Here is a 13,235-nt window from a genome sequence, read left to right on the forward strand (position 1 = left end):
TGGAGGAAGGAGGCGGGTGGGTGGGCGGGCGAGCTCCCCAGCGAGGGCCGGTGTCTGTAATGGAGCGGTGGCCCAGGCAAGGAGGTTGCTGGAGGGCAGGGCTGGCCTACGTTCCGGACTTCTCTGCTGATCAGAGTTTACACTCAAGTCGTGCAAATGTGTAAAATGCTGATAAACACAGGAAAACTGGTGAGCAGAGATGGCTGCTGTCCTAAAGCAGGGAGGCCTGGAACCTTTCCTGGTTCTGCAGAAGCCCTTGTAGTGCCTGAGGTCTGATTCCATCTCGGGCATCCCTGACTTGCAACGGAGTCTTCTGGAAGCCCACGGCCCCTTACCACAGTGCTAACGCTGGAGAAAGACTGGGTTCCTGCCACTGCAGCCCGTTCCCAGTCCCAGGAGCGCGGACTGCTGAAGTCTGCTCTTGGGTGTGTGGCAGCAGGGAGCTCGGGATGGACACGGAGCCCAGGCCACTGCCCTGGCCCTCCCACCTCGCCCGTGGTAACGCGCACAGCCGACGGGATCTCGGGTCACTAAAGCCAGGGCTGGTCCCGGGGTGGACGCAGGGCAGCCCTTCCCGGGCAGCCTTCCCTACCTCACTGAACGTGGGGCTGTCTGCCAATGGATGGGGTTCTCAGTGTTTTTATTCATAAAAACCCAAGACGGTCAGTGGGCTGAGAGGTGAGGGAGATGGAAGCCTGTGGTGCAGACGTGGAGTGTGTGGCCTGAGTGGCCTTCTGGGAACCATTCCTCTTTCGATGACGCAGCAAGAGAAGGCAGGGACCCGTGGTAGCCGTCCTTGACTGGGCAGGAAGAGGACTAGCCGTCCTGGCTCTGGGTTACCAGAGAATTGACTCAGAACCTCCCAGCGGGTGGGCCCCAGTGAAGTCTTTTCAAATTAGAAACCTGCTAATGGTCACTCAGACCCAGAATACCCCAGGGGCCGGTGAAGAGGGACAAGAAGGGCTAACCCGTCCTAGCCGGCCCGTCTCGGACACTAAACTCAGGCACCAGGCTGGTGGAAGATGGCAAATCTGGCGATGGCCACCTATGGAGTATTGTTCTAAGGTAATTCCTAGAAGCACTGGTCTTGCACTGTACAATCACGGAAAGCACCGCGTAACTCCGGCCTCACGCCGGAGCCAGTCGGTAACCCTTGTTCAACACTCGCGCACCAGCCAGCCCCCTGCGGCCTGCACTGGAGGCGTTTCACGAGGACCATGGCTGGGGACACCCGCTCTGCACATGCTTTCTTTTTTTGGTAGGAACAAACTTCCAAGTTTTAAGGCACAGAACTCGAGGTCCTGACTGCAACTCTGGGGATGTCCCACCGTCACCCATGCTGGGCCATCAAGGTCCTCCTGTGCAGAGTGAAAAGCCTTTCTGCCTGGGAACGAGTCACAAACTGAAAACTTCCTCAAGACTTCGCAGCAGATCAGGCCCGGCCCGCCACGTTTGGAGCACAGGGCCGTGCCTGGTGGACGGCAGCCAATGCCGAGGCCCAGAGGAACATGGCTGCTCCTGCCAAAGCCCTCGAGCCCCCGAGCCGGTGCCTGGCCCCTCGGCGGCTGGGTCGCACGCACGCCTCACCTGGGCTTCACATCTGTTGGGGTCTCCTTCTTAGTGCTGAGGAGCTTCTTGCTTTTCTGCTTCACTTGAGACGTTTCACTTTCGTGTTTCTCAGGCATGGCTTGTTTTCCCTTTTGTTTTTCTGTGTCCTGTGGAAAAGCGCACAATTGCTGAGAAGGCTCAATAACAACGACAAATGATCTCACTGAAGAGACAGACACGAACAGAGATGTGGTGGGCACACGTTGTCAGTGTGCCTTCCTCGGACTCCACTGCAGTTGCTATTTCTCAGCCACATTACGACTGTGACTACAGTCACGTTTTGGTGAGTCTGAGTTTACAAAGGTCACTCTCATTTATCTTCCTATGTGAAGCCGCGGGTGGCGGCAGTGGCAGAAGCAACTGGTAGCTCCTTATTTTTAAGGTTCAGGGAGTAAAACCTTGTCTTTATAAGAGAAGTTGAGCAAAGACTTAAACACTCCTGGCAGCAAGCCCAATCCCAAGCACAAACTTCGGCCCCGAAGCCGTGCGGGCAGCCCTTGGCACGCCCACAGCTGGGTGTTCCACTGCACCGTGTGTGGCCGCCTGGGCAGTGCCCAGCAACAGGATGGGGCTCCGGCACTCCCTCAGTCATTCCACACATTTACTAGATGCCCACTTGGTGCCAGGTAGTGGAACTGGCAAGGGGGCTGGCCTCTTCCCTCAAGGACCTTGAGGCCTAGCAGGGTGGACAGAGTGCCACCAGAGGGCTGCCTTGCCTGGCTGCAGGTGCAGCCTGGACTGGGAAGGCCACCGAGCTGCACCTTCAGCCAGGCCAGTCCGTGCAGAAGCCGCACATGCATTTCACAGTGCGTGGCGCTGCTGTGGCCTGTCTCCTGAAGAGGCGTGCCTGCTCAGGCGCTGTGGACCCGCCTGGCAAGCTGCTTGTGGGGTGGCTGGCTGCCAAACAAGCTGCCTCTTCACCAGTCCCTCCAGGAGCACCGAGGGACAGACAGGCAGGCAAGGCCACACCGGTGAGGGGGGCAGCTGTGGGCGTGGAGTCAATCTGTGGTGAACAGCACCTACTCGCCAGTGTCCAGCCTCCCTGTCGTGGTGACTCGGCAGCCTGACTCAGCAGGCCAGGCCAGGCCAGGTTGTGAGCTGCCCGGTCACTGAGCAGAGGCAGGGCTACCTTGGCCCCTGGCTCTCAGACCCTGGGGACTGGAGCATTTCCTGAGCACTCGGGGGCCGCAGACCAAGAGCTCGGAGAAGACAAGGCTGCAGCGCCTCTGTCCAGTGCTGCTTGAGCACCGGGCCCAGGCTGGCGCTTAGGTGCTCGACACGTGTTTGTTCACTGGGGGAAAATGACCTGTCGTGTGTGACCTCGCTGGAAAGCAAACACACCACCTGCAGACTGAGTGCGGCCCAGGGGAACGCTCCAGCCTCTGCCAAGCCTGCGCCAGGACGGACCCCGCGTGAGGGGCCGGGTAGGCCCAAGGCTGCTGCGGCAGCAGCTGCCAGGCGCGAGCAGAGGCAGGCGGAGGATGGGGACGGCACCAACAAGGGGCTGGGGACGGTCCTGTGGGTGTGGGAATGCTGGCAGGTGTGCAGTCCTGAGGGTGCCGAGAAGGCCAGGAAGCCTGCGCTGCGAGAGCCCTGGGGCCGCAGCCGCTGCCTGCTTCTCTGGAGCGACCTGTCACAGGGGGTCAGGCTCAGAATCCCAGGACCAGCTATGAAGTGGGCCGAGAAGAGGCCGTGCCAGCTGTGCGGAGGTACAAGAGGCAGGGCACACGTGTGTTGCCGAGCCCGTTCACCCCGACCCGTCAGACTGACGCTGCAAAGCAGGTCCTGGTCCGCGTTCGAGGCATCTACGTAGAAGAGCCCAGGCAGAACCCCGCCCCTCTGCACACAACCTACGGCCCGCTCCCAACACGTCCACGGCGGAAGGTCCCCTCCGCCAGGGGCCTGCTGCAGGCTGGGCACCGCGGAGGTTATTCTCCGCTGAGGGCTCCAAGGCACGAGGTGGCATCTCATGCCATGACCTAGGCTGGTTCCCAGCTCTTGCCCAGAGCCAGTCCCTGCTCCACCCCCTGGGGAGGGAGCTGCTGCCTGCGTCCCACTTCCAGCTGCAACACGACCCTAAAGGTAGTCGGAGAGCCTGCGAGGCAGCGGCAGAGGCCACTGCTCCCGACATTCCCTGACTCTGAAGCCGTGCTTCCAGTGTCCACTCCACTTCACTGACACGCTTTCAAATGTTCTTGCGAGGGAGATGACGTCATCTGTCCCCGGCTGGCCCCACCCTGGGGACTGACCTCAGACACGCGGCGGCAGCGTAAGGTCTGCCACGGACGTGGCCCCGCCTACCTCCTTGAGCGGCTCCGTGTCGGGGTTGGAGGTCTCGGTGGTGGTGGAGGAGCTGTCGTCGTCGGCCAGGGAGCCCTTCAGCTCGTCCTCCGGGGGCCTTCCCTTGCCCTTCTCCTCCTTCTCCTCCTGCTTTCGAGGTGCTCTGACCTTGCGCTGAAGGGCTCTGCCTTTCCCTGGGGACAAGAACCAAGTGAAACAACCCTGGCTCCCGGCAGCTGGGACACCCAGCCCTTGCACACTCTGGAACAGGCTGACTTTCTCTCTGATGATGCTTCCTTTCTCTGTTTCTTCCCTGTTTAAAGCTTTCCAGATCATAACTGCACTAGATCGTTTTAAAGAAGCTGACTTATTGGGCTGTAGTTTGCTGTGACTGAACGCGCCCCTGGAAGCACTTGGTTGGATGGGTTTGGACAACTCGCCGTCAGTCTGAGTGTTCCCCAGAGCGAGACCGAGCTCTGCAGTCACACAGGTGAAACCAGGCGCCTCTGAGACCTGCTGGGAGACACGTGATGAGTGGACCCTGTGCGGCACTTTGGGGGTGCTAGGAACCCTGGCGGTGGAGCCATGGCGGCTGGTCCCAATCCTGGCTTTCCCCCAGCTGCTGGGGATCCTGGCCGTCGCTGCACTGGACAGAAAAGCCCTCAGAGGCTTGCGGTGAGCAATCACAGAAGCCTCAGAACAGGCTGGCACAGGGACACTAGGTGATGCTGTAGGGCTACCGCGTACAGTGTGGCTATGCAAAGTCCGGTGTCATAGAGGCCTGGGGTCCAACCCCATGACACGTTCCCAGGGGTGCTCACGTGCTGGGAATACAGCGTGAGCAGCATGGCCCTGCCTCCAGGAGCCAGCTCCAGGCAGAGAACCCCAGATTCCACTTCACATGCTCCTGCGGAAAATGGGTTGCCAGGCCACTTTTAGCCCCGTCTGTGTTTGGAGAGCCTGGTCTGTAAAAAGAACATAAGGCTCTGGGCTGGGTGTGGTGGCGATCACCTGTCATCCCAGCGGCTCAGGAGGCTGAGGCAGGAGGATTGCAAGTTCAAAGCCAGCCTCAGCAACTTAGCGAGGCCCTGTCTCTAAATAAAATACAAAACAGGGCTGAGGAAGTGGCTCAGTGGTTGAGTGACCCTGAGTTCAATCCCTGGTACCAAAAATGAATAAATAAATAAATAAATAAATAAATAAATAAATAAATAAAAAGAAAGAAAGAATAAGGCTCTGGCTGGTTTCCAGGAATGTCCCTGTCACTTCACACTGATCCCAGGAGGTGCTGGATTTGAAACCACAACAGGATATTACGTCTGAAACAGGGGCCTTCGTCCCAGGAGAAGGCTGACCAGCGGGTTCCATTACTGCAGCACTTGCCATCACCTGTGATCCTGATGCCCAGCACTGAGGCTCCTGGGCGAGGGAGTCCAGGTGGGCGAGGGAGCCTGAGACCTCCATGCAGGAGAGGGAGAAGTGGGATTTAAAGAACTGAGCTCAAAGGGTAAAGCCGTGGATAGACAAAGGTGAAGAAATACTGACGCCAAGAAATCAGGTTGAAAACCTGGGCTGAAAAGTCATTTTATGAAGAGTAGTTCGTACTTTTGCCTCCAATCTGCGCCCTCTTCTCATTAAGGTCTTAAGCACACTGCCCTTGACTTCTGTTCTCGGTGCCCTAATGGATGTGGTCTTGGAAAGCACTGGGCAGCCCTGGGGAAGCCCCGACTCCCCTCATCCTCAGGACCCTGCAGAGCGGGCCTCTAGCCTGCTGTCCACACCTCACCGCCGCACTCCCTTTCTGACGACGTTTCTGCCATGCTCCTAGAACTGAGCTAGACACACTGAGAACCTGCAGGCTCTCAGTCTATGGCGACCCTGACAGAGCACTGGGGTACGCAGGAGCTTGGATGAGTACGTCAGAGATTCCGGATGGATGGCTCGGGAGGGGACGGTGGCATGGGGGCACACAGCTGCTGTAGAAAGGTCTTCCAGGCACGTGGCCCAGGCCCCAGCGGCTGCTCTGCAGTGACTAAGGAAGCCTGATGCCCAGCAAGCACCTGGCGACAGGAGGGATCTTGGTAGGGCAGCAGGTTCCCCAGGCTCTCGCCATGAGTGTCCCTGAGGCCAGCCACCCTCCATGGCCTCCTCTGATGGCCCAGCAGACTCCTGCTCAGGGCCGACCACTTCCTGTGGTCACCTACTCCCCTCTGCAGGCTCCCAGCTTGCCTGCTGGGCTCCATTTCTCCTCCTGTTTAAGCACCGCAAGGGCAGCGCTTGGGCCTCAGAGATCTGCCACCCTCAGCCAGCGTGAGCCCCAGAAGCTGGGCTGTAGCTGGTTTTGTGCCGACCCTGGGACCTGCACAGGGACTTGCCACCCGGGGTCAAGCACCTACCCCGCCCCAGTGCTTTCTAGGGGCCTGAGCCCGTCCGTCCACACGCAGCCCTAGGTAGATCACAACAGCTCGGATGGAGGGATTCTCCAGCGAGCGTGGGCCACAAGTGTGGAGGCGGGGAGGCCCCAACAGCACAGACTCGAATCCGCCTCAGCTGCTCCCCGACTGGACCAGGTGATGCCCCTCAACGGGAAACTAAGTCCCACTAAACACATCCAGAGCCTCAGAATGGTTTGGGGAAGACCGAGTAGACCTACTTTTTCTTATTCTTCCTGCTTATAAGCACAACCAGAAACCCTGGGCAGTGTAGAAACTAAAACTACACGTAAGAAGGCTCCAAGAGGAGGAGGAAGGTGAGGCGGGGAGCGATGGCAGCCCCAGGAAAGGTGGGGGGTGAGCTCCCTGGATTTTCCCTTGTCACAGCCACCCACCCAAGAACACTAACATGCACGGGCAAAACCTCGACGAAGGCAGGAGGGGCGTCCCCCAAGACAAGGACATTTTTCGCTTGCCAAACACCATGACAAAACTGGTCCCACCCCAGCACACCAGCCAAGGCTGAGTGGGAACCCAGACTCCCCCTGCAAGGCCGTCACCAGGCCCAGGATGCCTGCCATGCTGCGGCGCAGAGCTGGGGAGGGAGTCGGGCCGGAGGAGCTGCCTTCCCTCCCCAGAGTGGCGTGGGTCAGAACGCCCCCTCTGCCCCCATCAGCAGTGCCTCTGATGACCACTCCAGTGCCCAGCCCCCAGCCCCACCCTCAGGTGCCAACAGGGGACAAGCAGCAAGTCAGGACTTCCAACAGCCCCGGCCCCACGGCTGCCAGAGCCATGTCAGAGTAAGGCCGACCCAGAGCCTCAGAACATGGAGACCAAGAGTCCAGGTTTCAGTCTAGTGACTCTTCATGCCGAGAATCAGGACCTCTCAAGTTAGATGAAGACAAACAAAACCAACTGACGCCAACGCCAAGGAGACAGACGTGTTACAAGGACTGACAAAGACATGGCCGGTGCCCTGAGTAATTATGAACATGACTGAAAGAGCAAAAAACAAAGCCTCAGCAAAGAAGTATACAACGTAAGGAAGAACAAAGTGAAAATCTGAGCGCTGAGAAATAGCTGAAATAAAAAGCTCAATGCATGGGCTCAACAGCAGAATGGAGGAGACAGGAAACAGTCAACTTGAAAACAGAAAAATAGAAATTAGGAGAGAAAACAGGAGGAAAAATGAAGAGTACTAAGGACCTGTGTGATCATAGCAGAAGATCTGATATTGTGACATCAAGGAAAGGAGAAAGACGGGCGGCTGAAGAAGTACTCAAGAAATAATGGCTGAAACGTCCCAATTCTGGGACATAAAACTACAGATTAACAAAGAGAAAAGCTGAAGCAAGATAAATGCAAAGGAATCCACAGCAGACACAGCATGAGCCGTGCTGAGAAGGCAAGAAACAAGGGAAGAACCTTGAGATCAGGAAAGGCAGTCCGGGTGACAGCTTTGTCATCACTACCCATGGAGGCGAGGCACACTGAAGGAACCGACCGTCACCCCAGAACCCTCTGCCCAGCTGAAAATATCCTTCAGGAACATCCTGACAGTCTTAGATGATGGAAAACCAAGAGGATTCGAATCCATAAAGGAATGTATAAAAGAAGTTCCCAAGAGAGAAAGGCCAACAAAGGAGGAACACCGGGACATTAGGAAAAGGAAAGAACGGAGTAAGAGAGAAAATGGGTAGATAAATAGGCTTTCTTTCAGGACTCGAGCTTTCTAGGCCATATTGGACGACTGAAGAAAAAATCCTAAGATTATCCGATTTGGTTCTAAATGCACGTAGTAGAAATATTTAAAACAATTATAACTGGTGGAGGGCAAAGGAACATAAAGAGATAAGGTTTCTATGCTTCACTTAAACTTGTAAGATGACCCCAGAAGACTATGATAAATTATGGACATATAACGTAATACCTAGAGCAACCAACCCCTAAAAAAGCTGTATAGAGAGATACACTAAAAAATGCTATTGCTCTAAATCAAAACAGTTAAAAAACAAAAACAAAAGCAAAAACAAGTAATCCATAGGAAGGTAGGAAAAAGAAACAGAAAATGGAGAACAACAAGAAAACAAGATATAAAATGAGACTTAAGTTTCTAAAACATCAGTAATTACATTAAAAGTAAATGGTCTGATTACATAATTAAAAAGACAGAGACTTAGGCAGAGTGGATTTAACCATGACCTAATTTTGTGCTACCTATGGAAAACTTTTCTAACATAATGATATAGGCAGGTAGAAGTACAAAGATGGAAAAAATAAATCATGGAAACATAAAAGCAAGAGTGGCTTCAGAGGAAAGAAAATTACTGGGGGCAAAGAAGAACATTATATAATGATTAAAGGTGAAGCTACCAAGAAGATAGAGCAATCTTAAATGTATATGCATTAATCAAAAGACCTGCCAACTATGTGAAGCAGAGAGAGAAATCCATATACAGCTGTAGAGGACAACACCCTTCTCTCAACAACAGACAGAACAATTAGACAGAAAATCAGAAAGGATCTGGAAAATCAACAATACCATCCACTGAGAGAATCTAATGGACATCCATGAACTGTTCTCTTAAAAAAAAAAAAAAAAAAAGGGAGAATATGCATTCTTTTTAAGGGTCCACAGATCATATGCCAAGACAGGACAAATACTGGGCCATAAAACAAACCTCATATGGAAGAAATGAAATCATTCAAAGTTGTTTTTTCCAAACATAATGGATTCAAACTAGGAAGCAGTAACAGGAAATCTCTCAACGCTTGGAAACTAAGCAGTGCACTTCTGGGTAGACCAGGGGTCACAGAAAGTCTCAAAACAAGAACATACATAGCTGAATGAAACTGGAAGCTCCCCATGTCACAGTCAGTGGAACAGCCACAGCAAGGTGGAGAGGGAAACTCAGAGCACCAGGAGCATATGCGAAAAAAACTCCCACCCAACAACTGGAAAAACAGCTGGTAAGCAGAGCTAAAGGGAGCAGCAGCCGAGAGCAATGCCATTAAGACAGAGGCAGAGGATAAGGGTCAGGAAACAGAACCCCTGTCTCCAAACTGACAAATCTCCAGCAAGACTGAAAAAAAGACATACGTTACTGATATCAAAAATAAAATGGGACATCACTAGAGACCCAACGGAGATTAAAAAAAGATAGCAAGGGAAAACTACAAACAACTCCACATACAAAAATTTGATAAATTAGTTTAAAAGGATCACTTTTTAAAAAACCTCGAACTACCACAACTCACCAACGTGTAACAGATTATTTATTTTGTTTTTAGTTGTCGTCGGTTACCATATCTTTATTTATTTATTTTTATGTGATACTAAGGATCAAACTCAGTGCCTCACACGAGGTAGGCAGGGGCTCTACCACTGTGCCACAGCCCACAGCTATCATGGAAATTGAGTTTATAACTCATAACTCCCCCAAGGGAACTCTGACTTAAGTTCCCTACTTCACACAAAATTTAACTCAAAATGGACCACAGGCATTGAGAGCATGAGAAGACATGCTGCAGACTGGGAGGAAACGCATGACAGAGGAGGAACATCTACAAGATATAAATAACTCAGCATTCAACAGTAAAAGAAGAACAAACCCAAACCCAAACCCAGATCATCCAATTAGGAAATGGGCAAAAGACATGAAAATATTTCACCAAGAAGACACAGAGATGGCAAATAGGCCCATTAAAAAATGCTCAACATTATTAGCCATTTCCAAACTCAATTCTCACTTTCTTCCCAACACACCAATGACTGGAATCTCTCAAATACCTTGTCCAAGAAAAAGGGGGAGGGTTTCAACTGACCACTGCTACAAAAAAAGAGCAGAACATGGACCCAGACGACGGTCTTCTGATGAATCCTCAAATCAGATGTATACTCTAGGCACCATTATTTTAAATGACTTGTGGTATTAACATACGACTCAAAATTCCCTGTTCTAGACACTTAGGCAGGTTCCATCTTTCGTTGTTATATGACATACCACATCTAATACTGATGTTGAATTTCCAGGTGTGGTTCAAAGGATGTGAATGCTTTATTTTACTTCCATGGCTTTTGACGTGCTTCAAAAATAGCGTTTCTAGCAATCTATAAAAGCACAAGTGCCTACTTAACATAACTATTACTGAAAATTATTTTCTATGTATAATCTCTAGATCCTAGGCTATTGACACCTTTAGACATTAATTTGTATGATGATCTACAGTTAGAAACCCATCAAGTGACTGATTAAACTCATCAGACAGATGTGATGAGCTAAATCAGTCATTTGACAGATTAAATTCCAAGCACCAGCAATGAACTGGGTGCAAGCCCACCCACCACAGCAAGTGAAAAGAGAAGCCCGTTAGGGACGCTGCTATATTAGCTAGAGCGGACGTGGACAAGTGGCTGGCCAGCACTCATCTTCCCGTCTTTGTGCCCTGACTTGGAGCAAGGGTCCCCCAAATGGTGGTCATTCTCATCCTCATGGCTAGTTGGAAAAGCAAGTCTGGGGTGCCTTCCCAAGCCCTGTCCATTCATCTTGTGGTCCTCCTGCCCTTGGGCCTCCGCAGATACACAAGTTCTGGCAGTGTGTTTCAGACCCAGAAGGTAATCACGAGGCCTCACGTGGGCTCTGAGCAGGTGGTCTTCCTCTATTCTTCCTGCATCACAGGCAGGAGGATGTGGAGAGGTTAGCAGGTGATTAGGACAAGTGGCCCCGACTGCCCCCCAGCTTCCTCAGCAGGAAACCTGAGAGAACAGGAGTGTGCGGTAGAGAGTAGGCACGCAACCCGCTGTGCATGGCCCGCATCTGGCAATCAGCGGTCAAGATTCAACCGGCCACTACCAACCATCAATCCAGCCTGGAGGTGGGGGCGGGGGGGCACTTCATTGCTGTTACCTCAGTGAGATAAAAGGATGTAGCCAACCATAAAATCAGAATGTCCACCTGCTTTCCGCCTGCTCTGAAAAATAATCCCAATGAAACTGTTTCTTCCTTGCTTTGAGATCTAAGTATATTTTTCTTAATAATTGAGGAGGTTCAAAACTTATTTAAAACAATTTTTGGTACTGAAGACTGAACCAGAGGTGCTTTACCATTGAGCTACATCCCCAGCCCTTTTTATTTTGAGACAGGGTCTCACTAAGTTGCTCAGGGCCTCATTAAGTCACTGAGGCTGGCTTTGAACTTGTAATCCACCTGCCTCAGCCTCCCACACTGCTGGGATTACAGGCATGTGCCACTGTGCCTGGTTTCAAAACTCTTAATATTGACAGAAACTTTTGTCCCTACCTGCAGGACACCTTGGGGCTAGTCTCAGTATGCACAAGGACACAGTCCAGCTAAGGAAGATTTGCAGATGACCATCCTCTGCTTACGGGCCGGCATCTGACCTGCCGACTTGTCTTTACTGACCTGGCTGTATAACTTGATCGCAAACTGACCACGTACTTACCACAGTGTGGGTGGGCAAGCAGGAGTTAGGATTTGACAGTGGAGCTGGGTTTTACAGAGGCCACACCACCTCCATGTGGAGCACATGCCCATGCACACCTCACCAGGTCTGCTTTTTTAGTTCAACTCCCGTGCCACTTTTCCCTACATGAAAACTATACAACACTATTTTCCTGTGGTCGAAGCCACCAGGAAATTTGAGTTCAATTTAACACTTAAAGGTAGAGACTATCTATTTCAGGTTTCTGTCTGGGATAGTGTTGTAAGTTTAAAAAGCATATAAAACATAAAAAAGCTAGAAGTTATTCTTTCTAACTTTTACTCACTGTTTGTATGTGCTTTAATAACTTAAACTACTGCTCATCTGTTTTAAAAGGAGATGAGGTGTAAACTATAGAGTGCCCGCTCACTCGCTCCAAGTAGTATATAAAGGAATTCGTCGACACTAGCTTGGGACAGTTGACTTGGTTCTCTCTCTCCCATTTAAAACATTTCATTTCCACCCAAAAGAGTCATGTCAGAGGAGTTCCAGTGCCTTAGCAATGGTCTCTGCGCACGGGCAGGTCGTGGTGGCCGTGACCTGCTGCTAATACCTGGTGGGGACCACGGTGGACAATCTCTAGGGAATCACCAACTACAGCAGGAGTTTGCTCCTCTTCCTCTTTTTTTGACTAAGAGTCTAAGTGGGACGAGTAAATAATAAAGACATGATTTGCCTGGGTCAGAACTAGCCTTGCAAATCTGTATCCTACACTCCATTTGTTTTGAAATGGTACCTACATATGAATATGATAGGCCAAAACGTACCCCCAAATATGAAGAAAACTCTGCGGGAGCTCTTTAAGCCAAAGTAAGTACTGTTTTCAAGCAATCTGTTTGTAGCTGTGGATGGACGGCCTGCCTTTTTTTAATGTGATGCTAACGATGGAACCCAGAGCCTCACCCGGGCTAGGCGAACGCTCTGCCACCGGTCACAGCCCTGCCCTGTTATCCAAAAGCTCGCAGTCCCTGCCATGCCATTCCGCCTCCTCAGGCTCCGCATAGAGACGGCTGGACAGAAGTGAGGCAGGACTTCCCGTTATGTGAGGGGATTTTAGTCCTACCTCAGGGAAGGGACTCCTCTTGATTTTGCAAAAGCCCATTCTGTTTTTGTTCCCGCTCTCCTGCACCACGTAGTAAGGGACCAGGAAAATGGGCTGTGTGACCAAAGCGGCAGAGTCCCAGAGGGCAACTCTTTACTGTTTTCATAAGACGATTATACCCAGTTAGATTTTTGATTTGTGTATTCTAGAAAGAAAAGCATACTCCCTTCCAGACATCTCCCTCCCTGCCCGCACTGACGGACCTGGGGTGCACCTCCCAAGGACACCCACTGGCTGCGCCCCACGTGGGATCCAGACCACTGGGGACTGTGGTAACGCAGACTGACTCAACAGCCTGGGGTGCGGACTCT

At 51.9% G+C, this 13,235-nt stretch overlaps 1 protein-coding gene across 1 annotated transcript in view; it reads right to left on the minus strand.

The window, feature by feature from the left end:
* The window catches only part of Tmem131 (transmembrane protein 131), a 155,769-nt gene that overhangs the window by 7,425 nt on the left and 135,109 nt on the right, over positions 1-13,235 (minus strand). Inside the window, exons 32-33 of the mRNA XM_047522346.1 lie at positions 3,910-4,082; positions 1,588-1,715 (exon numbers count right to left, since the gene is read on the minus strand). Coding sequence (XP_047378302.1) covers positions 1,588-1,715; positions 3,910-4,082 — 301 coding nt within the window. The remainder of the gene's footprint in view (positions 1-1,587; positions 1,716-3,909; positions 4,083-13,235) is intronic.

Source organism: Sciurus carolinensis, chromosome 13 (genome assembly GCF_902686445.1).
Source record: "Sciurus carolinensis chromosome 13, mSciCar1.2, whole genome shotgun sequence".
Taxonomy (NCBI): domain Eukaryota; kingdom Metazoa; phylum Chordata; class Mammalia; order Rodentia; family Sciuridae; genus Sciurus; species Sciurus carolinensis.